This window comes from Microcebus murinus, chromosome 6 (genome assembly GCF_040939455.1).
Source record: "Microcebus murinus isolate Inina chromosome 6, M.murinus_Inina_mat1.0, whole genome shotgun sequence".
NCBI classification, from domain to species: domain Eukaryota; kingdom Metazoa; phylum Chordata; class Mammalia; order Primates; family Cheirogaleidae; genus Microcebus; species Microcebus murinus.
Window position 1 is genome coordinate 60,437,683 of NC_134109.1, and position 27,771 is coordinate 60,465,453.

At 41.9% G+C, this 27,771-nt stretch overlaps 1 protein-coding gene across 1 annotated transcript; it reads left to right on the forward strand.

The window, feature by feature from the left end:
* The first annotated feature begins 1,654 nt into the window (after positions 1-1,654).
* EGLN3 (egl-9 family hypoxia inducible factor 3) lies at positions 1,655-27,142 on the forward strand. Its single transcript, XM_012773402.3, has 5 exons — positions 1,655-2,370; positions 20,682-20,801; positions 22,367-22,503; positions 24,504-24,577; positions 25,406-27,142. Exons 1-5 carry the CDS (start codon positions 2,014-2,016, stop codon positions 25,435-25,437), a joined length of 720 nt encoding a protein of 239 aa, XP_012628856.1. The 5' UTR covers positions 1,655-2,013; the 3' UTR covers positions 25,438-27,142.
* The last annotated feature ends 629 nt before the right edge of the window (positions 27,143-27,771 follow it).

Below are 27,771 nucleotides of genomic sequence, written 5' to 3' on the forward strand. Positions count from 1 at the left end.
AAAGCCAAGAGTCAACGCCCCGCAGAACTCCTAACTGCCCTCTCCACTGGCCTCTGAGGTTTTGTGCCGGGCCAGGCTAATGTGTCTGACACTCTCTTCCAGTGAATTCTCTTTGCGGAGCCTCCCCAGTCCTTCTTACAAACAGACCATTTCTGTAGGCTTCCAAACAAGCCCAGTCATGCCGAATCCCATGTGTTGGTTGCCCTGGCTCAGGGTCAGACATTGGGTTCCCGGTAACTGTTTATTAGGCACCTACTATGTGCTGAGCACTGGGGTTCCAAGTATGCCGGTCTCCTGTCCCCGTGGAGCTGCCATGGAATTTAGACAGCAGCTCCTTAAGCAGTGGCCAAGTGGAGCCTTTACTCCAAGGAGAGGCACCTCCTGCCGAAAGGTCATAGCAAAGGTGCCAGCGATCACCTACTTGGCAGACAGCCTCTCTCAATATAGCTAAAAGTTGCACCAAAGTTTCGTAAGCGCTCCATTCACTGTGCTGAACACCCCTCAGGTTCTCACTTGGCCTCGCGCCTCTGCCCGTTTCTTTCCATCTTGTAGCAGCAGCCTTTCCTCCCCACTCTTCGCTCCTGGCGGGACCTCACTCCACTTTCCCCTTAGAGGGAGACAGGAGGGGGCTACTGGAAGGAGGATGAAAGTGAAAAAGCAGCAGGGGATTGTGCACACAATAAATCATACCTGAAAAGCCTGTGCATTCTTTTGTTCAGCTTACACGAAGAACCTGAGTGCCCACTAATGTGAAATTAAAAATATGGAAATGGCTTTGCATCCAATTTATGAATCTGTTTTTTCCCTGATTTTGATCTCTGGTGTTGAGTAGGAAAGGGAAACAAAAATCGATAAAGCAGTCAGCTTATCTGTGGTTAATTAAAAAGTCTTCCAAGTGGTGTCCACCCCTCGGATGCAAGTGCAGCTGCTTGTGGGAAAAGTTGAGAGGACAGACCAAGAATACAGTGTAGCTTTGGGGGAACATACCCTATATCAACTTACACAAGCATGTGATTAATTTTGACGGTAGAATTACAGGGCATCATATTTTATTAAGAAGCTTGAAAGATAAGTAGATGAAAACATCAAGCAAAGCAAAACCCAGAATTTGCAGACTTCAGTCAGATACGACACAGTATTTCTTCATTGTGCCCCTCCCCCTCCGCCCACTGAGGCCGTATCGCTTTGCACACAGTAGGGGCTGAGGGAAATGTTAATGTGTTAATTTTAGTTAAAACTGCATTCCTCCTACTCTCTTAGTGGCTCGACTTGGGTCAAACGGCAAAGAAACGGAGAATAAAGAAGTCACCACGTAAAGCAAGACCACTGTTTAATATATTTGTTCCTGGGTTTATTATTTTGCTCAAAAGCCCGTGAGGTGACCAGCCCAGAATGTGGCAGTAAACTGTGCTAATCCCATTTATATTTTCAGAGTGGAGATCCAGGTTTTCAAGTTTGTTATGGGATTTTTATGCAAAACAATATGTAAATCTAGAAATTCCGCCTGTTTTCGAAAAGCCCCTGCCCAAGTCACAAACAACTAAGGTTGGCGCCGGGCTCGCCGGGCTCCCAGGCGGAGGGGGTGACCGCGCGGCGGGGCCGGGCCGGGGGCAGGGCTGTCCCGGAGGCGGTCCCGGGGCGGGGCCGGTGACGCGCGCAGTCGGCCGGCTTAGGGGCCGGACCTCAGCCTCTCCCCGCGTCTGGCCGCCGCTGCAGCAGTGGTGGCTTCGCATCTCCAGAAGGGGCCCTCCGACTCCTGGCTGAGCCAGTCGGGCGCTGGGTCGTGGGGCCCCGCACTACTCCAGCTAGTCCCTGAACCGGAGATCCCTTCTCCCCAGAGTTGCGAGCAACTTTCCCCTGTCCCCGGCGCTGCGGTGGCTCGGGGACCGTGGCTGCCTGCCGCAGGTTGCTGAACCCCGGTCCACGCTCCCCGCGCTTCGGCTTTGCGCTCGTGTAGGTCGCTCCCTCTCTGGGTGCACGCTGGGGGTCCGCGACCTCGGCTCTGCGGGCGAGATGCCCCTGGGACACATCATGAGGCTGGATCTGGAAAAAATCGCCCTGGAGTACATCGTGCCCTGTCTGCACGAGGTCGGCTTCTGCTACCTGGACAACTTCCTGGGCGAGGTGGTGGGCAACTGCGTCCTGGAGCGCGTCAAGCAGCTGCACTGCAACGGGGCCCTGCGGGACGGCCAGCTGGCCGGGCCGCGCGCCGGCGTCTCCAAGCGGCACCTGCGGGGCGACCAGATCACGTGGATCGGGGGCAACGAGGAGGGCTGCGAGGCCATCAGCTTCCTCCTGTCCCTCATCGACAGGCTGGTCCTGTACTGCGGGAGCCGGCTGGGCAAATACTACGTCAAGGAGAGGTCCAAGGTAGGACGCGCGCGGGCGCCCTGCCGCAGCTGCCGCCCGCGGGGGCGCGAGGCATTCCGAGTCCCTTGTATGCCGCCTTCACAGGGCTGCACGCAAACTTTGGTTTATAACCAAGAAGTCAGCCTGGTTTATCTCTCCCCCCTACCTCGTCCCTACCCGCCTGCCCCAGCCCCTCTGAGTGAAAGTCCACATTAGGGGCTCAAATGTATCATTACGATGACCTTCTTTTGACTTTGAAATAATGTGGGTGGTAAAAGTCAGACAAGCTGTGGCTTTAGTCCAGTTTTAAGACATGGAGGTTCTCAAAGATTCAAACGAGAGAAAGGATGTTGTTCTCAAAGATTCAAACGAGAGAAACGATGTTAGAAACGTTGTGTGTGATCCGTGATGCACCTGCACTCATGATCTTAAATGTTGTGGTCAGAAGGGGTCCCTGCTAAAGCACTCTGAAGTTCTTGAGGCAGTTGTGATTTTGCAATGTGGCAGTTGGTTTGTGGAATTTGGCAGGTGTGGGAAGGAAGAGTTTGACACATGAAGGGTAAAACACTCACTGCTGAGTGTTGCCTTTGCCATTTTGGACCCAGGATACTTATTACAGCATCTACTTGACTGAAAATTCTCTCCTGGTGCAGAGCCCTACACCACCCCCTTCCTTTTGCTAACTATCAATTGATAGCAAAATCCACTCTAAACAACCATTTAAGTGCTCATGAGTCTAGTCAAGCACCTCTGGAAAGAAACTGTGTTTTTGTTCACAAAGCCGGAAGTGACTCCCTGGGTGGTAATTTATCTTGGAAACATTTACAGGTAGATGTGCAGAAAAATGGGAACAAGCAGGTACCATGATGTTGGTGCGTGTACATTACTTTGGGGTGGCCTTACTCAGCCTTTCCTCAAGTGACAGTCCAGCAAGTTTTCCAGTGGCAATTCTTAGTGGTTTGTACTTGTGTTGTGGTCTGGGCAAGGGGCACTCAGAACTAGGGAAAACTTTTACTGAAACCCAGTGAAGCAAAGCATACTGGCATGAGAACATTCACTTATATAGCACTCTTTGATAACACATGGAGCATTTCTCAATTTCAGGTTGATCCTGTGATAAAACAAACCATTGTTGTCTCATTTCTCCACCAAGCTGAGAGGAACACTCTTAATAAAGGGCAGGTGGTAAAGACTGAAAACATGTAGATGTGAAAGGGTTGACATGGGCCAGTGGGGTTGGGAGACAGATGGCTGTGCACCTTTCCAGCCAGGAGGACATGAATTGAATACCTGAAAGCATCCTTATTAACGCACACTATAAAGATAATTTTAGAAGAAAATGCTGCTTTCTAAATTTTACTTTGGGAAAAAATTCAGTGTTTGCTGAACTCTGCAGAAGATCGCTGTTAAAGTGTTTCTTTTCTCTTCTTCTGTTGTTTTAGTGGTGGATTAGAAAGTCATTTGTCTTTGATTAGTTTGGTTTTTGCACTAAATGACCTTGCTTGTCTCCTGAGGTGGCAGAGGGGGAGAGTTAGCTTCAAGGTTGCTGAAGTGTTTGTAGAGTTAAACTGGAAGAGCTGATTTTAAATGTTTCTTCCAAACTCAGGTGTTAGAATTTCCCTTCCATGTTGTAGGGACAGAATTTGCTCTAAGAGAGGTCAGAATCAATTGGTAGAAATAGGTCACAGATTTGAAAGTCAAATATTTTCATTTAGCTTTGACTTAATAGATCGGGGTATGGTTTCAGGCTAGAGTTTAACTCAAATGGAATGAAAAGCACTGTGTAAGACAGGGTAAGGAAAAAAAAAGATCTGTAGCTATGATCCCTCGATTCGGGTTATCTTTTGGGTAGAATAACTTTTCAGCTAACCCTATCAGAAGGTGACTGTGAGTTGAAAAGAGAAAATTCATCCTGTTTCATACCCAGATTTCCAGCTTTATTTTGGCTGGGTTGGCACAAAGCTTTTCATTCCTGCCCTTTAGATAAATCACCTCTAGATTGGAATAATCTCTGGCCAATCAGAACCAAATGCAAACCAGGCTTGCGCAAACATTTAGCATAGTAAGTAATTTTTTTTAAAGTTTGATCTGTTTGTGTAGAAAAGTCTCCTTAGCGATGTCTTGTGGCCTTGAGTCTCTTGCTTGAAGTTCATTGTTAAAGTATTGTAGAAATACATTCCATTTCTACATTATTTATATTAGTTTGACCTTAATTTAACCCCTTTTCTTTATTACTTGACTGTCTTCCCTCAGCAGAGTCCCTTATTTTGTGCCGCTTCCCAGAGCAGAGCTAGACCCATTTTCCTGCTGCATCCTTCAAGCAGGTTTTCAGTACAAACCAAATTTTTAAAAGACAATGTGTACATAGATTTTAAATTTATTTGTAAGTTTTTATTAAGGAAAATTTTAAACATATGTACATAGGCTAATTAATGAGCTCCCATCATCCAATTTCAACAGTTGCCAATATATAGATTTATTTTAGACCAATTGTTTTTTAGCTACTTTAGATTTTGGAGGGTATGCTTATTAATGCATCCATCCTAATTAAATACTTTTTGTTTTTTGCTGGATTGTGAAAGGCCATTGAATAATACTGCCCTTTATCTCAATGAAGCAATAACAAAGGCATTGGGAATGAAACTTGAAATTGTGGAAGAGTATAGAAAGAAATAGTAGATGGTCCCTCTCCCTGCCAAAAAAGTTGTTAATGGTCAGAATTTCCTACTTTATCCTTGCTGGAGAAAAATCTAAGGTGCTGAAGACCCTCTGGGGAAGTGGTTTCCTGTCTTGTACAGCAGAATGGCGCCCCCTAATTTCAAGCATGATCATTGCTGTCAGACTAGCAAAGGATTTATCTGTTACTCCCTTTGAGAGGGTTTTAGACCATATCCAAGATAAATGCTGGTCATAATTTGCTTCTTTTTCTTTGGCTGCCTAGATCTTGAAAATGGCTGTTTTCCAGAGAATGTGTAATTTATAGAACCAAAAGTGCCTCTGTTCGAAGCAGCTCGCTGTAGATTCACTAGTTAATAGTGCTAATAATAACAACTACCTTTTATTGATGAGTTTGCTCTGTCTGGTACTATGCTAAGCTCTTTACAAATACTATCTTACTTAACTTTAGGAACCACAATCTTAAACAAATTGAGTGATTAAATTAATTTGCCCCAAATCTTAGAGTCAATGGTAAGAAGCAGTTTATAAATAGGGGTTGGAAGTTTAGGCTTGGAGTTACTAACCTTGTGGCCTTAGACAAGTTGCTTAGTTTTCACCAGGTGTAATATGATGGAAAATAATCTCTTAAGGCTTTTAGAGGGAAGGGGCATTAAAAAAGAGAATTTACATAAAGTTCTTAGCAGAATTCTGAGACTCATCAATGTTAGAAGGGGGCTCCAAGGGGGAGATTTGGGATTCCAACCCAGATCTGTCTGATTCCAGAGGCTGTGTTCTTCCCTATGATGCCCTCCTGCTTTCATCCTTTCCTTTACTCAGCAAGTGTTTGTGGAGTGTTCACTCGGTGTGGGGTACCGCACAGGGGTAGGGAAGCCACTGTGAAGGAGCTCACCTTCACATATACTTTTGAATGGTAGGATCCTCTAGTTCACACTTGACTAATTCTCAAGCTTAAAACAAAGCAAAAAAAAAAAAAAAAAAAAGAAACCCACAAAAAAACCAAAACCAAAAAACCCCAAACATTGAAGTGGGCCAGTTGAGTACATTTGAAAAGGAAATGGAGAGGTGTGCTAGTGTTTTCCTTCTGTTATTTTTAGGAAAAGTATTTATTAACAAGGTTGTTGTGAGGACCCCTGACTGGAGTAGCTTTGGACAGTAGTGTTGTAAACAGAATATTCCTCCTCTGGAAACAATACAGAGGAATGATGAAACAGCAAAAAGTTTGTTAATAAAAAAGTGTGTTGCAAGGTGGTGTATTTATTCCTCTGCTGTTGAGCAATAACAGTCTGGCCCACTCTTCTCATGGGATGTCAGGAATATCCATTACTTAATGGAGCTTATTGTTATGGTTGCAAGCTACTTTAAGCAAAAATAGGATAATGTACTGCAAAGATCAGGGTAGCTTATGGGAGCTGGGTGCAGAAAATGCAATCAGGGTTCTCAGAAGACTAGAGCCATGAACAAGGAACCAGAAAGTCCTTAACATCTGGGGCAGCTGGTGTGTTAGCTCTTTTCTCTGCAGCTTTATGGCCTCCATCTTTGCTTCCTTGCTTGTGCTGTTTATTTCTTCCCTGCTCTTCAATCCGGCTTTTGCTGCTGTTCCATGCCCATGGCTCAAGATGGCCACCCCATAATGGTCCCTTCTACCTAAAGTTTGAGATGAGTAGAGACTTAAGTAACATTCCAGAATCCCTGTTTTCATTACCTGGGAGAAAGTTTGGTCGTCTTACTTGGCTCGGAGGACCTATCAGCCTTGGTTGGGGGTGGAGGGGGCATGTAGAATCATATGTGACAACTATGGTGCTTAAGATGATATCTTGAGCAGGTCCTTGAGAGGGGAATAGGGTACATATTGGGCCCGAGAAAACGGGCTTTAATAGAGAGGCTACACCCCCATGGCTGGGGTTGCTCCAGGAGTCTGGTAGACTGGGGCTCAGGGTCAGTAGGTAGGTTAATTCAGCTGCATCAGCATTTTATTTGGGAATTTTGAATATAATTCTGACTGAAAATTGATAAATCCCCTTAGGTGGAGTTATGTGGCCTATCTTTCCATTTGGCTTTTGAGTGTCATGAATTATTTTTCTGTCTCACCTTTCTGCTTCAGCTCAAGCAACATTGGTAAATTTTTTTCTGATTTCTGATTCTGGCTAGAAAAACTTGTAATTTTGTAAATAACAAACAAATAGCCTAGTATCTTACAACCCCACTCTGAGAACACACCACGTATGAAAGACTTCTGTTTGCTGGGCGTGATGGCGCATGCCTGTAGTCCTAGCTACCCTGGGAGGCTGAGGCAGGAGGGTCGCTTGAGCCCAGAAGTTTGAGGCTTCTGTGAGCTAGGCTGACACCACAGCACTCTGCCCAGGGCGACAGAGTGATATTCTGTCTCCAAAAACAAAAACAAACACACACACACACACACACAAAGACTTCTCTGATAAAGCCTAAAGGTGGAGGTGAAGTTCTACCCACCTCATAATGAGCAGAGTTCATCTGAGAAGCAACTATAAGCACCTGCCCGCATCTTGTATACTTGACGGTAAAGCTCAGAAGGCCATGTTTGTTCAGTTTGGCAAGACCTCTGCTTTTGACTTAACTTTGTGGCCTCAGGTAAATTAAATGACATTTCCACCTGTGCCCATTGAAGACCAAGGCATAGCTTGTGGGTTAACCCTGTGGAGAAGGTTGTTAATTTTTGTTAATTGTTATAGCAACAGACTCGATAATTCCTTAGTAGCAGCATTTTGTTGACAAATACTGCTCTAAGAAATAGGTGTCGCTTTTCTCTAGTGTTTGTCAAACGCACATGTTCTGACAGTAATGATAGTTCAGATGTATTCTGCTGGGCATCTGCCAGGGGTGCCCAGCGGGTAACCGAATCCAAAGGCACTGGAATTGTAAATACAACAGACAAATCATTTTATGATGCCAGACTAAAGAATTCAGCTCTGGCAGATTGCCAGGAGCCGTTGATTTGGCTCAGATTCAGAGCCGTGTGTTTGCCAAGCAAGATTAGTTAGCTTGGTTAATTATACATAGAATTTATACCCTCTTTCTCTTCATTATTTCTATCTTAAACCGGTATGACGCTTACTTTAATTTTACATCTTCTTTCGATATCGATTTGTGGGTGAGTTTCTGTTCTTGTTTTTGGTGAACTGGTAGTGACATGTATGTATTTTTCACCCTCAGCCACAAACCAATCCCAGCCTTACAGACCCATGGATGTGCTGGTGCATAATGCAGCCTTTCAGATCTTGTGTTGGATTCATTCAGCACCTATTTACTGAGTATCCTCCATGTTCGGCACAGTGTCAGTACTTCCTTATTAAACCAATTTTTTGATTCTTTAGAAGGTACAATGATTAATGTGTCTCATGTTTTGGATAAATGTGCTTATCTCAAATCTTTTTTTTCCTTCCAAAATGAGACCAAAATATTACCAAATAAAAACAATTCCAAAATACAAAAAAGTCAAAGAATATGATAGTAGTCTTGATTATTTGCTAGTGGGAAGAAAACAAAATGAAAAACACAATTCCAGGTATCAATGACATCTATTTGAGCATTGCTTTTGTGAGTTTTGTTTTTTAGGTTCACTATGGAACCTCAAATTGTCCTTTTTTTTTTAAATCTAAATTTTGCTTTCTTTTCTTAGAAATCCTTCAGGAGGGAAGTTTTTTTGTTTTTTTTTAAAGTAACTTACTTTAATCATAAATCACCTGCCTTTTGTTTTTGTTCTCTCTATAATCCATTTTATGTGCTTTTGCTAGAGTGTAGTTGTTCCAAACCTAACTCAAACCATGCCATCTCCATGCTTAAAAAACATAAGAAAACTAAAAAATCCACTAGCTCGTTTCTCTGTTTACTACTGTGTGATGCTGTAAACTGAGCAAGGTGTTGTAGGCCTAAGTCTAATCTTTCTACACTTAGTCTCCAGCCACTGCCATCCTTCCTTCCAGTCTCTGAGGTGCAGAAGCTGATTTGCGGGGTATAATGAGCTTTCCCATTGTCTTCCACTCTTTCAAGTCCATCTATCTCTAGTGCCTTCTAGTGCCTGTTTCATGAAGTCTTCCCTTCTGTTCTCTAGAACTCTGTGAGTGGCTCTATCCATGATGCTCTAGCACAGTATTTATTGGGCTGCTTACCTTGCCCCCCATGTACTTACTTAGAAATTCCTTGAACACACTAACTGTTAAGATTTGTATATGCTTTTAGTGCCTAGAACAGTCCCTTACAATTCATAGGCGCTCGTTGGCTTAGTTTCATCTTCAAAAGGAACTTTGATTTCAGTGGATGTCAGGGTGTCAAAAAAACTATAAATGTTTTGTTAGGAAAAAAACACGGGAGGGAGTTTTGCAGCCTGGTCTGTAACTTGATGCCAAAGTGTTTAAAAATTTTATTAGAGTAGCATGCTATGAGATACCATCTCAAAGGAGGACCTTAGCTTTGTAGTTCTTTTTTTATTCTCGGTTTCGAAATTCTATGCATCACCCTAGAAAGTACCTGAGTTACACTTGGATCCTAGCAACTCATGTGCACAGGTCTGGCTCAGAGAAGCAAGAGAAGCTGGGACCATGAGGCTTAGGGCCCTAGGTTCTGGTCCCAGCTCAGCCCCTGGCAAGCGGCATCGTGAGACCTCAATTTGTACATCTTTATGTATGAGTTAGACATTTATTTTTAAATTTTAACTTAAATTTGGTCAGCACCTACCACTAGGTGCTAAGATGGACATTTCACATTGTATTTCATCTCTCTGTGATCTTGGGCTAGTCGGTTCTTAGAGCCCACTTTCTTCATCTATATCATAGGTACAGTAATACTATATACGATTACAAGGAATTGTTAATAAAATTGAGACTAAATTTCCATCTGAGAAGGAATAGTTGCTTTCAGTTCCTATTATTTGATTCCTAGAAAGAGTAGACTCACACCAAAAGTCAAACTCCAGCACTGACATGACAGTAATCCTCAGAGGCAGAGCCCAACACAAAACAGCAAAGCTGGAAAGTTACAATTGGAATGTTTCCTGCCAGCTTCAGAAATGACATTGCAAAGCTGGTGCCAGAAACTGCCCTAGGAATTCCTCTCACTTCCTGCTCTACACACCCACTTTCAGTTCCCAAATTAATTAGTGCAGTTGACTAATACCTCTTTACCTGATATCATTTAAGGTGAGGCATTGCATAAAAACTCTTGGTTTTGCCACATAATTGCTGTGCTTCACAGTGGTCGCTGGGCTAGCAGCATCACTGTAACCTGGGAACATGCTGTCAATGCAAATGCCTGGGCTTCTCCCCAAACCTACTGAATCAGAGACACACAGATTCACCAGGTGACACTCATACATGCTGATGTTTGAGTAAAGTTAATGCATTACAAGGAAACTAAATAGGGATGGGGCTGTCTTCCTATAGTTTCTCTGTTAACAAATCAGAGTTCAGTTGATCAGACCTGAGCCTATTCGTTGTTTAAAAACTAAAAAATACAGGAATTCTTAGTTCATTTGGGAAAATTTTGAGAAAAGCCTGCTACATGTCAAACACACACACTTATAACTTTTCAATTGTTTGTACCAACAAACCTAATGTTCCAGAACTAGAATTGGAGCGAAATTTGGAGCTGATTTCCTCCTGTTATGGTGAATGGAGGGGAACATAAATCGCGGCTAATGACTGCGGGATTGCTCCCTTAATGCATCCCACAGCCTCGCAAGGAGTATGAGCAGAAGGCACCACCAAAAATGAGAAAGAACCAGTGATTTTGGATGAGCACAAATTGGAAAATAGTGCCTTCAGAGCAGATGATTCTCTCAATAATGAGCATCTCTTATGTGCTAACTCTGAACACCACACAGAAGCCTAAAGTGGTTTCTGGTCCCCCAGGGTAAGATGTCTATCCAGGGAGGCCTGAAAAAGCTGAGGTGTGGGGCTTTTGGGGGAGAAAACCTGACAAACGAATGGAATTCAGCTTGATTGGAATCAAAGGTATGATTAGGTAGAGGTGGGCAGGCAGTTTCCACTTGGGCATGTAGGGTTTGAGCTTGTGTTTGCTAAGCGACAAGAATCATCTGGGAATCCTTTGTTGCATTATCTTGCAGTTGAAGGAAGGCAGTTTTATTCACGGTCATTCTAAAGGTGATAGCACCTGTTTTCAGATAATTTTTTCCCTGAAATTTTGGAAGCAGTGTTTAGTGGTGGAAACACCATGGGTTTGGAATTCCGGCTCACCTACTTTGTTCTATAGTGTCTAAAAAGGTACTTTTTGCCTCTGCTTCTGTTTCCCCATTCGTAAAATGGGACTTATCTGTCTCTGAGGAGCATGGGTGCAGTTAAATGAACCTCCCCACCCCCCAAACTCAGAGCCAGGCACTGCTTTATTTCTAGTCCCCTTTCTGCTCCCAGAATAGTTTGTACACCTCTCCCGGAAGAGCTTTTTACTTTCTACTCCTCTAACAGGTGTTCTGGACCTCACCCGTCCTCTAAGCTGCCTGTCTCCACTGGCATTAATGCAGTAGTACAGTCAAGGTGTCTCCAAAACCTTGTGCCTGACTAGGAAAATTTTATCTCGTCCCTGGGACTCCTTTACCAGGTGCCGCTCTTTTACTTCCCAGGGGAAATACACTTTTGTGTTTCCTTTTACTTTTTTTTTTCTTAATTATCTTCTGACTTTGAAATACGGCTGAAAACTGTGGCTGGTGTTGACCTGAGCTAAGGTCCTGGAGAGGCTGACTTTTTCCCACAGAACCTCAGAGTAGCCCTGCCCATGGCTTGGCCCTGGGATACTTGGGCTGTTGACCAACTACAGGGGAAGCCCATGTGGGCAGGGGAAGCCCATGTGGGCCCTGCCGGGGCTGCAGAGGTTTCGTGGTGGGCTTGAGGTGGGCCCTGCAGCGGGAATAACCAAAGCAAAGACAACAACTTGGACAACTGGTGGTTTGCTGAAAGATTCAGGGTCAATGTCGTTGGCTTCTTGCTTTTGATAACATCCCCCCTTGGGGCTTGAGTTTGCAGACTCAATACCAAGCATATTCATTTTTTTCATATTTTTGTAACCTTTTTGCATTTTATGATTTTCTACCACCTGAAAGGGTGATAGCAAGTCAAGCTGAAGATCTTAGTTCCCTCAACAATGAGGAGGGGATGAATTAGCTACTGTTAGACATCAGGTAAGCTGCGTGCGGACAGCATGGGTTGGTGATTGAGGCCTCCCAGTCTTCCGCCAGACTGCGCTCTAAAAGCCAAGTTACTGAACCTCCCTGTGCCGCACCTGTAAAATGAAGATAATGTTCCTACCTCATGGGGATGTTATGAACAGTGAAGGAGGTAATAATATTCGTGAAGAACACAGAACAGTGTCAGGCACGTAGTAGGTACTGTGTGAATGCTTGTTCATTAAATACACATGGCTGCTAAATGTCATGAGTTCTAATTCTACACTGACTTGCTGTGTGTCTTTTTTCATTCAGCAGACACATTTTTCTAAGTGCTGAAATGCAAATGTAGGTTTCTCTTGTTTTAAGAATATCGTTTCAAGGCAATTTGGATGACTTGTTTTGATTGGTAACTACGCATTATTCATACATTACCTATTACTAATGCCTTGTCTTACCAATTGTCTTTGAGCTATCATGGCTTCTTTCAAGGATTTTAGGATTAATTTCAGATGAAAATGTGCAGGGAGCCCTGCTCTTGGCAGGCGGGCAGTCACGAGCTTGCCTTGTCTCTGATATGCACAGAGCATTTATAGAGCCACAGGTAAAGTTTTATTTGTCTGATAAGGTTGTTTTCTCACATCAAAGGAAGTTAAATATTGTGTTTTTCTGTGGAAATACATATGATATCTTCTAGGTCCATAGGGTAACTTCTAGGCTTAATGACTGTTACCGAGGCCTGGTGAGCAGTGTGACTCAGGGCACGTGCTGCGGCAACCCTTCCCAGGAACCAGGAACTTAAACAAGATACGTGTAAAGTGCCAGCCGGCTATGTGGGTTCTCAGGAAATGGCAGCTGTTAATATGTGGGGAAAGGCATCAGAAAGGACATGGTTAAACACTTGTCTTAATGTCCTTAACCCCAGGCTGGACTGACTTTTGCTGATTGTATAATTGTGAGGAAGGCCTTTGGAAAACATTTCTCTGGAGCCTGGGGTAGGGAGCGGGAGGGGGAGGGCTCCCCAGTGTCCGCTCCCTGCTCAGGCTCCCTGGCCGTGTGCTCGGGTGTGGGCTGGCTGCCACCCTCACGCAGCGCACGTAGCCCTGTCACTCAGCCATCACCCAGCTGGCTCCGAGCCAGGCCTTCACGGGAAGGGCGGCCTGCCCAAACCCAAACAGCCTGTATTAATATGTCCGTGTTGCCGGGCCTGTTTACTGTGCCTAATTGCATGGGCTGTGGCTGAATCCCCTCCAAGGAAAGGAATTAACCACAATTCAGAAAGAAATGACAATAGTCTCTTAAATTCCTGGCCTCTGAGAATTTCAGTGGCTTCTTGGAGGGTGATTCAGTTAGAAGTTCATGCATGAAATGCAGGATGCCCTGGCATAGAATCTTGATCTAGTACAGTTAGGCTATACAGGCTTGTGAACCCCTGTAATTTGTGTGCAGACTTCTGTGTATGCATGTGTGCATATTTCTGGGGGTAGAGGATGGAATCCTTACATCTCTTTAAGAATCTCAAGGGGCTATCAAACCTGGTAGAACTGTCATCACTGACCCAGGAGAACTAATTGATGTTTCCAGAATCTGGGTAGTTGTTGATGCTTGTTTAGGTGATCCCCAAGCTAGGGCCAAGTTCACCTGAGGACAAGTTTTAAAGTGAAGATTGTAAATTCTCTGCCCTTAAGGCATGTGCTCTCTCCTGACCAGGAGGGGTGGGCAGATCCACTTCACTAAAGCAACTGAGAGTCAGTCATAGCTTCTTGCTTTTTATTTTCAGAAGTACTGAAGTTCCTACATTATTGCAAAATGCAGGTATAGGTGCCCTGTGATTATCGCTGTACACTGGAAGGTGAGGTTATGTGTAGTAACAGTGTTCTGGATACGTAGGTTCACGAGAGGATTGATTCTTAGTGTGGATTTAGGGCAAAGAGAAAGGCAGAAGTAGTTTTCATTATAGAAATAGAGTAGTAAAAGACATTTTCATGAATCATTTGGGGTTCATTGAAAGGATTACTTATCTGACAGATATTTGACTGTCTGGCGTTTCAAATCATCTGAGCTGTCTTGTCAGTTGTTGAAACTTTGGGAAGGGGGGGTGTGGTAGCTCGTGTTGTTGCCCACCAACGTCATATTTCTATTTCCCTCTCATTTTGTTACATCAATCTCCAACCAGATGCACTAGAAAGCAGGAAATAGCTAGGCTTGCTCTTAACCAACAACATAGATAACAAGCAAGATGCCAAGATAACTAATGACAGTTTGGGCAAAGTTCCCTACTTTTTCTCTAAAGTGCTTGCATTATCTTTAACTAATTTCTTTATGCCAATCTAGGTGAAGTTAGAAAGAATGTATGAACATTCTAAAGCACTTTTAATGCTTACAAGTTAGCTCTGTTTCATCAACATATTGAGACTTTACTTATTTGTTCAATTTCATATAAAGATTGGTCCAACTGGCAGCAAGTATGAACTTTGTGTCAGTGACATTTTCTTGAAACTTGGAGAAAGCTTTACATAGTTGCCATCATCTTATCCACGGCCTTGTGAACATCATACTGTAGGAATTTAATTTAATTAATGACAACAGTGGATCCCCAGGTAAGCTTAAAGATCGCTTACCCCTGAGTAAGGGAGATGACAAAAGGCTAAGGCAATAGTTCCAGTTTACTTTTCATGTCCTTTGGATTTAAGGTACAAAGGATTTTTGAAGTCCTTTTCTCTCCTTTTTGGAGCCAATTGGAAAATAATGAAATTTGACAGTTTGGCTTAATTTATCTTTAGTTTTTTTTTTTCTTTTTTTTTTTTAACCAAAACTTGCAAAAACCACGCATCTTCCAGTTTTTTCCTCACTCCGGCATTTCCTGCAGTATGCCTGCACATAGCAGTTTGGATACCTGAAGACACTTTATTTTTCTTTTTAAATAAGAAAATTTCAATTTTAGAACTGCTGTCAGCGCATGTAGTGCCTTTGTTCTAGTTACTAACCCCTCTCCCCTGCTCAGATGAGTTACCAAATGGGGCCCCTGTCTCAGCAGGGGGCCTTCACAGAGGCAGGACATAAAGTGAGCAACCAGGGGGCTGCCCCACTCACTGTCCACATTCCCTGTGTTAAAATATGTGCTGAACACAAATCACCCAGATAAATGACCCTGGAAGTACAGCCTTCAGCTTCTCTACCCACAGCTGACTAAAAACATTGGCAAGTTTGTCACCTAGACTGTTATCACTGGAATATAAATGAGACCCATTTCTGGCCAGAAAACTTCTGCCATTGCATTCTACACTATGATGAGTAGCTTGGCTGTTTTTCCAAGCTAAAGTAGGTGCATGGTCTCATGTATTTATTCCTAATTCTTTACATATTGAATTGACGGTATAGTTGTGCCAGATGGGGGAGAGGGGAAGGACGTGGGGGTAGGACTTGAGGAGGGGAGGTGTGAGGAGGCATGTGGAATGTGGATGGCCCCTCTACATGAGGCTTTGTCTTTGGACAGGACGTGTCTGAGCCTGGTGAAGAGAGATGGGGACGGTCTCCCCCTCAGGAACTATCTCAAAGTAGCTTGACTTCTTGGGAGACCTCAGACAGTGATCTATCTCAAAGTACAAACTGATACATATTTTTTCTGTGGCCCTGATTGAAAAGTTGGGATCAATGATATTTTGGAGAGTTTACATAAAAATCTGATTGCCTGCTACTCTTGTAGAATCTGAAGATTTGCCCTCATTGAAAAGGTCAGCAAATCCCCTGGTGTAGGTGGCATAGCACACACTCCAGAGTTCTGACACATGTATACCTGATTGGCTTCAATCCTTTATGTTACTGCCAAGTGTCAAAACTTATTTTAGTTTTCCAACCCTGGGTTGGAAACTACAAAGCACTTTACGTATAATTGGATCCTGAAGGAGAGACATTCTATAAGCCCCAGTTGAGGGGAAGACAGACATGCCACATTATTGACTTTAAAAATAGCTAACATTTATTAAACACTTAGTGTGTATCAGGTCTGGCACTAAGCATTTTACATAGATTATCTCCTTCAGGCCTCATGAACCCATTTTACAAATGAGCAAACCAATGTGTAAAGTAGTTAAGTGCAGATTATCCTGTACTGAGGTTGCATTTTATTCAAAATATGCTCTGTTCAAGACTATTCTTAATTCAAAGCAAATCCTTACAAAGGTGGGCTGGTATTTCTGCTTAGCAGCTAGAGGGGGTCTAGCATTTGTCAGTTGATCAAAGTACCAGTTTAGAGGTCATTCAGCCAGATAGCTTTGAAGTTGTGCTGTTATTGACAGATTTTAAAGAATAGATTTTCATTTATTCCAAATTTTGCATATAAAGTGAGACTTGATTAATATTTTTATTTGCTGAGTGAACATTTGCATAAAATGCCACTTTATTATAACTTGTTCACGATCCAGTCATACTGTCAAATCTGACTCCAAAGTCATGGACAATATAAAATACATGTTGTGACTGTTACTAGAGAAGTGGTGAGTCTAACCTTTCTTACCTGTGCTAAGAAAAATCATTGTCGCTGAGTGGACAATGGAGGTTGCTGATGCCAATGTTTTGAGATGGTTTTTACGTGCAAACAAGCTGTGGTTGATCGTATTCAAGAGCTTTCTGTTTAGGCATTGGAAAGGAAATCCTAGACTTTTATTTTTCAACTTTATCTGTGCACTTGATGAGGTACAGATTTTTATGAAGTTAGCTTACTGAAAACTGTAACAGAACGTTTTCTTTTCTACCTGTGGCATCTGGGGAGTAGGTTTTTATACCGGGATTTGACTGTTATAGTTCTATGTATCTGTGTACATCTTCAAAGAATACATGCGTATTTCCTGCCTGAACGTGGCTGCATAGGTGTCTAGAGCACATATACTGGTCTAGAGCCAGCCCAGTAACCCCGGGTTCACCCCACTGCTCATTTCCTATTGCCACAGAGCCACGGAGAGGCCTCTGGCAATGGGGTCGGGTGGGGTGGGGACACTATGGGATCAGTGGAGGGAAAGGTGAAAATGCAGGGATATGTGGATTTATCTGCATCTCCAAGAATAGAACTATAGGGGACTATACTGTATTTGCTACCGTAGATGACACTATTGTGTTTTTCAACTTCTGTAAATTTCAAATACTAGTCAGGAAGTTTTAGTAAACGAACAGCCTATAATAAATCAGACAGCCTCCTGATATGTGTCAGTGTTATTGCTTGGCGTGTTTGTTATATGATCATTAAAGTCCTCTGGCCCTGTTCTCCTAACAATAGGGCATTGAAGTGTTCTCCTCTGTGACACAGTCTAAATCCCTTCCCAGGCTTGATGAGGTTTAGATAGCAACTCAGTTGAACTGATCAGTTTCCGGAGGTTGTTACTGCCCCGTGCACGAATTGGCACAGAAGTGAATGGCTAGTTATTGAAGCGAGGCTTGCTTCTCAGTGCATCCTTGGCCTCTTGGTTTTAGACCCTGTGCAAGACCAGCAAATAGTTGGGAATGTGCCCAAGCCAAGACCCATCTCCTGTGGCACTCCTCCAGCAAACACACTGATAAAATTGGCCCAGCGTAGTTTCAACAGGCCCACTGAGGCTCGCAATGATTTCCTTCCATTGTTTGAGACATTCTGCCTGTGGCTTCTGGAACTAGGAGAGAGGGTGAATATTCACTCTGGCCAGAAAAATTATCTCTGTTTCTCTCCCTTACGCAATCAGGTACTTTGCTGACACTCAGGGGTTTTGTTCTAATAGTCAAGTCCTCTGGACTTGGCTCTTTCTCTATGTGTGTGTTTTATAGATGGAGCATTTAGTAGAGGATGTGCTTTTGTGAGTTTGTATCTATATTTTTTTTCAATATTTTAATCCGAGCTGAATTCTGAGGCAGAGGAGTACTTCATAATGCCCTGAAGGACTCTGTTGTATTTTCTGAGGTTGATGCTTAGATCCAGTCTTAGATGTTTTTGGACCTTCAGAGGCTGCGTAGGCCAAACCCCTCTTTATAGGAAAGAAACTGATCCTGGGACCAAGCAATTAGTTGCAGAGTGAACTAGATGGCAGGCGTCCAGATCACTGACCTTTTCCTTAGAGTAGAGCTGTTTAAGAATATAAGATTATAGCATTGATGGAGTACTTTTTCTTTTCAGACACACAGTTGGGGGGTGGGGAGGAGGCTGAGATGGTAGGAAATCTAGCCTGTAATTGTTGTGTGGCTTAAGTGACTTTCATTATTGGCTCTGTGGTGGCTCTTATAATCCTAATAGCTGCTTCCAGGGATGGATAATTCCCTAGTCATTATAGGTGACTTCATTTATCTCTTTTTCTCCAGCAAGGCCCATCATTTCTGTCTGCCACCAATCACCTTTCCCTAAGCCACCTTTTGCTTGGTTGGACCATCATTTGTTAAATCTTTATTACAGTCACCTCAAAATTTCACTTTCTGAAAGATGTTCATGCTAACAGCCTGACTTCAGCTCTAAGGATGACATTGCATTGACATTTTTGACGTTCAAAGGCAATATATGGAGACTGCTAGCTGCATGAGGATATAAAGTGTGAGAGATATGATGATTTAAGCTTTAAAATCATTAAAGCCGAGTTACCATTCAGCCGTGTTGTTCTGGTATGCAAAGTGTGTGATGCCTACTTCTATGTTTTCATGCTACTGTTGGAAGTGACTCGGCAGCTGCACTGAAGCTGCTTCCTTGAACCACTAGTGCATGAGTTTGGGGCTCTTCCCAGCTACCGGTCATTTTACCAGGGAAGCAGCCCTGCCATTTATCAGGGAATATATGGCCTGGATCCCTGCATGTATCCTGCATGTATGTTTGAAGATAGGTTTTTAAAATGAAAGAAATAGCTATTGATCTAAGTAGAATGTGAATTTTCCCTTTAGAGAAAGAGCTAGTCACTAATTCATTGATTTATTCGTCAAATTTTAAATGGACACCTTCCATGTGTCAGGCACGGTTCTAGGCGCTAAGAATACCTCTGTGAAAAGAACACGGGAAAAAATCCTGTCCTCATCTTGCCATCATCTTGCCATCATCTTCCCTATATGTATTGCTTCCCTATAGAAAAAAATATATATATTTTTTGAGACAGGGTATCACACTGTCACCCAGACTGACGTACAGTGGTTCGGTCATAGCTCACTGTAACCTTGAACTCCTGGTCTCAAGTGATCCTCCTGCCTCAGTTTCCCCAAGTACTAGGATTACAGGCATGAGCCACCATACCTGTTTGTTTAAAAGGATTTTTTAAAATATGGCAGTGTTCTGTGAAGAAGAGAACTGGCTTTTTGTACTTTGCCTTTTTTTCCCTACTCTCTGTTGTAATTTTTCAATGGAAAAATTAGAAGTTTGTTATTCTCTAATAGTAATTTTCAGTAGGATTTTTGTTATGGCTTTTGGCTTTTTTCCTCTACCTGGTTGATATAGGTAGGACTTAGATAAAGAAAGAGAGCTTGAGATTATCACCTGATTTGATAATTATCAGGTAAGAAGAGGACTAGCATTAAGAAACACATGTTAAGGTCCGGCACGGTGGCTCACACCTGTAATCCTAGCACTCTGGGAGGCCGAGGCGGGCAGATTGCTTGAGCTCAGGAGTTCGAGACCAGCCTGAGCAAGAGCGAGAGCCTGCGTCTCTACTAAAAAAGAAAGAAATTGGTTGGACAACTAATATATATAGAAAAAATTAGCCAAGCATGGTGGTGCATGCCTGTAGTCCTAGCTACTCAAGAGGCTGAGGCAGAAGGATCGCTTGAGCCTAGGAGTTTAAGGTTGCTATGAGCTACGCTGATGCCATGGCACTCTAGCCTGGGCAACAGACCAAGACTCTGTCTCAAAAAAAGAAAAAAGAAAGAAACACATGTTAAGATATGCAGTGGCTCTTTCCTTGAAAGAGATCTCCTGGTCTTGTCTGTGCTAACAGGTTGGGGTGCAGCTTCCTATTGGTCCTTTTCTCTTCCTTCTATCCTAAGCATTTTATGGAATAAGCATGATCTTTTTCTCCTTTGTGATTGGTTCTGTCTCTTTGTAAATACAAGTATCCTTAGCCATTGTTCTCAAGCAGCATTAGTGATTCAGAGATTCAGGGGCACTTACTAAACAGACGTAGTCCCTAAGCTCCACACCTAGTGATTCTGATTTTAGGGGTCTGGGATGGTAACCCAGAAGCTGGTTTTTAAAAAAGGAGTATTGAAGAAAGGATGTGCTAATGATGACGTAGAGATGGATTACTTTAAGAAAGACTGTCTAAAATGTTCTAGAACTATGGGAATATTGTTGAACCAGTTTCCACAGGGCTGAGCCATAAGGTGCTACCTGGCTGTTAATCTTACACACTGAAGAGTCCAAATTTACATACTGTATGTGTAGTTAAGAAGCCAGCAGCCACCTATAAATGTCATGTAGCACCAATGGAGACTGTGTCATTTGTGTGTGCACCAGTGGGAGGAAGAGATTGTCATAGCTTTGTTAACCAGCTTTCTTGGAATTTCTCCATAGGCAATGGTGGCTTGCTACCCAGGAAATGGAACAGGTTATGTTCGCCATGTGGACAACCCCAACGGTGATGGCCGCTGCATCACCTGCATCTACTATCTGAACAAGAATTGGGATGCCAAGGTACTTTGGAACAATGGGAGTAAAGTGCGGGGTTAGAAACTATAGGAAAAGAATTCAGATAACTTACAAGAGAGTTCTGAGTTCATACTAGCCCCTCTCCTACTGATGAATCTCCTCTGTTTCCTATTTTCCTTTTCCTCCCCTCTGTGAAATTAGTGCTAAAGTTGATGAGATGAAAATAATGGATTTGAAGTTAATTTTGGGGGGGCAGGTAAGGTGATTATTAAGGTGTGGGAAGGGTGGTTGATGAAGGAAAGGTAATTTAATATTAGGATTAGGAATCAAATTTTTTTGTCTAATTCAGAGCTGATGTGGCTCTCAACACAGAATAGGATTTACACTTTCCACTTCCAGAAGCTACACTGAGAAAATTCCGTGAAAATAGAACTGTAGGATATAAAACCATCCCCAAGACAGATTTCCCACACAATCTCCTCTCTTGGGGTGATATGTCTCATTGATGGCTGCTTGCCACAGTTTACTATGGTTTGCGAATGCCAAAGGCTTTGTGGCTTATTTTTTTATTATAGAACATATAGATAGAGATATAAAGTCTGGTTCCATGCTCACAAACATTTCTCTGGACTTTGTTTGCTTTCTGAAAGATGAGAATGATTTAGGAGTCTGGGAAGTCACAGAACTTTTCGAGCTTATTTGGCTTTTGAACCTTCTGCATCTCCATTTGAAGTTCATTAGGGCCAACACTAACTGTCATTAAGCAATAATATTTTATCTGGGGTCAGAAAAAATAAAACCTAGGAAACCAGTGAATCAAGGAAAAGGCTGTCTCTTCTCCCTGTTTGGTAGCATGACTTGGAATACATCCACAGAGTCTCCTTTAGATTCTTTCGAAGTGCTGTGGTAAGCAAGAGAGAAAAGTTATCAGGTTGAAAATAATAAAATTGCAAGGTATGAAATCATTTAACAAATATTTGAGTTCCTGCTAGTGTCAGGCATTGTGCTATGGGGAAACATGGATGTGTGAGGCCTAAATATGGTCATCTAGTAGGAAAGATTAGGTATACATATAAAAAAAATAATGTAAGGAAGAGAGTAATATATGTCCTAAGAGGTACAGATAAGGTGGTCTGAGAGTTTAGAAAAAAGAGACATAACTTCCAGCTAATGAGGTCAGATAGCAGCTAAGGGAGTTCTGAAGAAAGCTGTAAATTCTAATTGAAGGGAAAGTTATGTGTGATGATTATCTTAAGTTTTTAATATAGACGGAACCATATAAAATTCCTGGGGTTTTTTGTAGGTCAAAACCAGCCAAATACTGGCAATTCTGTATGATTCAGTCTAACAGTGCTCTGTCTGTGTCTATGGGCTTCATGACTGTGGGGGCTGGGGAGGCTTTTTTGGTATGAGTGAATAAAGAGATGTCGTTAGGCAAGTTTGAAATAAAATTTGGTACAAAGTATAAGATTGAAGTAAAAATTTAGGGGTAACATATGCTTGGAGTAGAGCTTAGAAGATGGCATTGTTTGTAGATGGGGCTGCAATGTCATTGGTGGTACACTGTATGTGAGGCCAGGAAATAATCTATCCTTGTTTGTGGCCCTCAGCTACATGGTGGGATCCTGAGGATATTTCCAGAAGGGAAATCATTCGTAGCAGACGTGGAGCCCATTTTTGACAGACTCCTGTTCTTCTGGTCAGATCGCAGGAACCCACATGAAGTCCAGCCTTCCTATGCGACCAGGTAACAGCCCGGGCTCATCGTACAAACCCCAGTTCCCAGAGAACTCTCTCAACTGTGTCCCGTGCATATCAGGGACTGACTGCACCCCAAAGTTGAGAGCAAACCTGTTGGGAATTGATAAAAATTAAACGGGAAACAGGATTCTTTAGTATACAAAACCTAACTTAGGTTTGAAACAACTCTTAATAAATTGTTTTCTGTTAGGTGAGCATATTGGATTCCAAACGTCTGAGTGTTTTTCTCTTTTCTCCTTTCCTTCCCTGCCCTCTTCCCTTCTCCTACCTTTTTAAAAAAATCTAATTTTGATCTACTCCCAGAGACTGTTGGCTATCACGTATCAGGAATTTCGTCTGATTACTTTGGACAAGTTTACAAGTTGCCCGTTGCAAGCAGAGGAAGAACTTTGAAAAAAGAGTGATTCGTTCTGACTTTTCTTCCTTTTCGCACTTTCCTTAGCCTGAAATTGACTTGGGCTTGGTGTATCTGGGTCCCAACAATCCCAAACAATCTTTTCTGTAGTGTGTGCACATGAAGACTTTCAGAATAATCGAACAATTTGGTATTTTTTATTGTCAATGTAGAATTTTTTTTGTTTTTTGGCAACAAGGTCTTGCTCTGTTGCCCAGGCTGGAGTATAGTGGCGCTCTCATAGTTCACTGCAACCTTGAACTCCCAGGCTCAAGCTATCCGCCTGCCTCAGCCCCCTGAGTAAATGGGACTACAGGCTCGCTACTTCGGCTGGCTAATTTTTTTCTACTTTTTATAGTAGAAGGGATCTAGTAGATGGGATCTTGTATGTTGCCGTGGCTGGTCTTAAACTCCTGGCCTCAAGTGAGACTTCTGCCTCGGCCTCTCAAAATGTAGGGATTATAGCTATGAGCTACCATGCCCAGCTAATCTAGGAATTCTTGAAAAAAAATTTAATTTCTGATTCTGCCTCGGATTTACCTTTGTCTATGGCCAAAGCTGTATAGCAGGCAGTATTGGTGTGCTGTGGGTGCAGCTTGTGTTGGGAATAGCACTAGGGGGCAGGAAGAGAGTTTTGGTAGGATGATGACTAAACCGTGACAAGTCCAATTAACTTAAAACCACCTATGTTGGCCTCCAGAAATCATAGATCTGAGCCCCAACAAAGTTGTATATTAACTACCAACTGGAATGTGTTCTAGATAAGCAGGTAACTAATTCTACCACCAAAGTCTGCTTGTGACTTGTTTCATGGAGTACAATAATTGGACCCTGTCATCTGTGGCAGAATTCTCCGGTTATTCCCCAGTCCCTGGGTGACTGACTGCACAGGGAAAACATTAGCAAATGTTGATGGGAAGCCCTTGAAAAAAATCAGTGTTATGGAAATTCCGGTATCTAATAATAATTATAAAATGAAACTTTAAAGAAATCCAAGCATGTTTTGTTCCCATTACAGTCTATCCCATGGACAGGATAAAGCAAATTAGTGGGAATGCAGTAAAAAGCCTGAAGGCATTATTATTCAATTGCATCTTTGCTTCAATGTCCAAAACTTAAGAAAGCCAGCCAAGAATTTTAATCTACTTGATTTAAATAACTTATTCTTAAAAGCTTCATGGAACTGTCACCTCCTCTTCTTTGTGCTCCTCTACCAACTTTGATGCCCCAGAGTTGCTTCCTTCCAGTCCTTTCTGTATAGGTCAACTTTACCTGTTGCATTACATGTTTAATCACCTGTCTCCCCTGCTTGTGCCTGAGATGCTTGAGGAGGATGAAGATTTATTCCCAGGATCATTTGAATTTCCAATGCCCAGGGTAATGCCTGGCACATACCTGGAACTTCTTATGTGTTTAATACAGTTAAACAAAATTAAAAGCAGAGAAATGAAATTAAATGGGGTAGACTTTTAATAAGAGGGAAAACTTTAAATGTTGGTCTTACAAATGACTTTAGTGTGAGATTTATAGGAAGTTTGGTTTTTCCGTAGTATTATTAAACCTCTTTTCTTATACCTGCTTATCTTTCACAGATACGCGATGACTGTTTGGTACTTTGATGCTGAAGAAAGGGCAGAAGCCAAAAAGAAATTCAGGAATTTAACTAGTATGTTTGATAATTGTCTGTCATTTTTAATCAAGTCAATCCTTGATTTTTATTTAATTTTACATATTTTCTAATATACTTTGTCCAGTCTTGGTTATGGCTTAGCTTCCTATATAATATCTTCATGGGTTTAATCCTGAAAGCTCGGCCTTACGTTTCTTAGAAAAATCAGAAAAAAATGCAAAGGACAGCCCCAAAGAATGCCTACTGATTGTATGTTGGTTTATGATAGATGGGAAATAATTAACTTTTTATCATGAATGTTAACCAGTCAAACATAATATTTTGCCCAAGATTTTGGCACATTGCAAAGGAAATACAATGGAACCCAGTTCCAATGGCTAATTTATTATAACTTGGGTGAGACTGTAACTCTCAATATAAAAGCAGGGTTCACGTAATACAAGCTGAATATGACTCAACACCATTCCTGTTCCTTCCGACTAGTATCGTAAGGCAGCATTTCCCAAAATATATGGCATTAAAATATTAATCCTGCCAAGTTGGTTATGAAAAGGTAAATTCCTTATCCCAACAGTGTGGGAAATGCTGCATACTATATCCCTGTCTCGAAGAGTCACAGTGCTTGTTGCCACATCACATTAAGGCTCTAAGAGATCCTGTTGTTGCCTAACTCATAACCCATTTGGACTGTGTACCTATCCAACACCAAAGAAAACAGCTTTCGAAAAGCTCTACCAAGAGGCTTTACTTTGTTGTATAAGATGGGAAGTGTTTAGTGGAGGCTTTTTTTGTGACATTTGTGACTTAAAACTCATCAGATCTGACTCCCTACCCTCTTTTTTCTCTTTTCTGTCCCCACCCCAGGAAAAACTGAATCTGCCCTCACTGAAGATTGACTGTGCTCTGAAGGTCACTGGCCTTGTTCGTTTTAGTAACAGTTCCTGAATTTGCTTTAACAGTTGAGATCCAAAGATGGCCTCTTCAGTGACAACAAACTCCCCCTACTGCTTGCATCGTTCCCATCCCCGTCTTACGCGTGGTACTTCGTGTTTTCTTGCCAAGACTGCACTGACCTGCAGATGCTCTCTTTGCCAGAAGAACTTATTTGCTCACTCCAGAAATCCCTGCAGACATCCTAGTTGGCCAGTGCTTTAACTGAGAGATTTGATAATACTGGCTGTCAAGACGAGCCTAGGCGCACAGACGAGGGGATGAATCTTACTTGCACTTTATGTGTACTTCCTGATTTGAAAGGAGGAGGTTTGCAAAGAAAAATGAAAATGGTGGCAGAGTGAAAGGTATCATGGAAGCCTTAACAACAAGAAACAGAAATTTGTGTCATCAAAACAATTTCCAGATGTTCTTAATCCGGGGCTGTTGGAGTTTCTGGAGAATTATCACAACCTAATGACATTATTACCTCCATAAAGGGCTGCTGTCACAGTGATCGATTCATAAGTGTCCTGTGGGATGGACACTCCTTTTTCCCAGTCCTGCAACCCGGATTTTCTGCCTCTGCCCCGTTTTGCTGACAATACTGACTTTCTCAACAAAGATGACAACACCGTTTATTCTCTATTTTCCTTTCTTACCTGGAGAACCTAATTTCCCAGAAGCTAAAACTAGACATTAGTTGTTTCGGTTGCTTTGTTGGAATGGAATTTGAATTTAAATCAAAGGAACAAAATCTACCTGGTAGTTTAGTGTCAACCTCTGATAACAGTGTGGAAAGAGCTAGGTTTACTGACATACAATAAACATGTGTGCATCTTACGCAATTTGAGAGAGGAGATAGAGTTGGAAATGTGGGTGTTCCTGTTTTTTTCTTGTTCAGTTTTCCTTTTTAATGAACCCACCCTTGTTCTTTAATAAAATAAAAAAGAATAGGGTTCTGTATTTTAAAAAGGAAATGGAAATAAAAAAAAATCTCAAAAAACTATTCGAGTTCTTCCACGTTGTCTGTCCCTAGCAGCCTTTCTCCAACTGACTTGACTTTTCAGAGCTACTGTGGTTGGTAGTGTGACCAGAATCGTGGAATTGTAGAACTGTGGAATATTCTACCACTGCACTCTACTGCAGCAGTACGCAGGGATTCCGCTGCTTCAAGAACTCTGTATTAAAAAACTTATTTTATGAAAATTACCGTTCCAAGCTTTCAGTTTTACTTTCATTTTTTTAAATCCCTTTGATTTCTTGCTTGAAAATCCCATGAACATTAAAGAGCCAGAAATACGTTCTTTTGCTATGTGTATACACATACATATATACATATATATATGTAGAAAGACAGACTTTCCAAGATAGAAGTTTAATTCTTCCTCTTCTGGTTTTGGAAAATTTTCAGATAAAACTTGTCATTCATTCTCACAACTGCTCTATTTTGTTGTATCATAGTACTTATCACCTTCTAACTTACTATGTAATTTACTTATTTATTATGTTTATTGTCTTGTATCCTTCTGCTAGAGTATAAGCACAATGAAGACAGGGATTTTGTATGTTTTTAATCAATGCAATATATTCCCAGCACCTAAAATAGTGCCTAGCACATAGTAAGGGCTCAGTAAATACTTTTTGAATAAACTCGATCTCCTACGTTAGCATTCTCATGGTTTGATTCATTTCCTCCGTATTTGGCAGGAAGGACTCGCTGTGATTTTTACACATATCTTTCTAACATTGTTGACTTATGAATGTAGGCTATGAGTTTTAGAAAGCTTTGGTCATAGTGTCATTTTATATTTGTTTACCTATGAATACGTCATTCACTGACCACTATGAATCTGAAATTTGAACAAACAATATTTCTGCCCTTTTGTATCCTAGGACCATAGGAGTAAAATAAGAGTAACTTCAGGTAGGGAAGAGTACATTCCTTCTTTGGAACATTTTGAAAAACTTCAATAATAGAGAAAGAAGGAAGATTGTTAGGAATTTTATATTCTGTAAAATTGTAACTTTTTTCCATGATTACTTATGTCATAAGAATGATACAATATTCAGAAGGAATATTATAATATATAGTTCCTATATATTATAATCTTATATTATTATATATTATAATCTTATATCTTTCATTTTATGACTTGTCAAGAGATCTGACCACTTAGGCCTTGTTTATTCTTCCCAAACAAAGGTCCTATAATCTAACAAACTATATAACAAATCAATTTTTTACACACACTGATTTTACATGCCTGAATTTGAGTCCTGGAAGATTAAGATGGAAA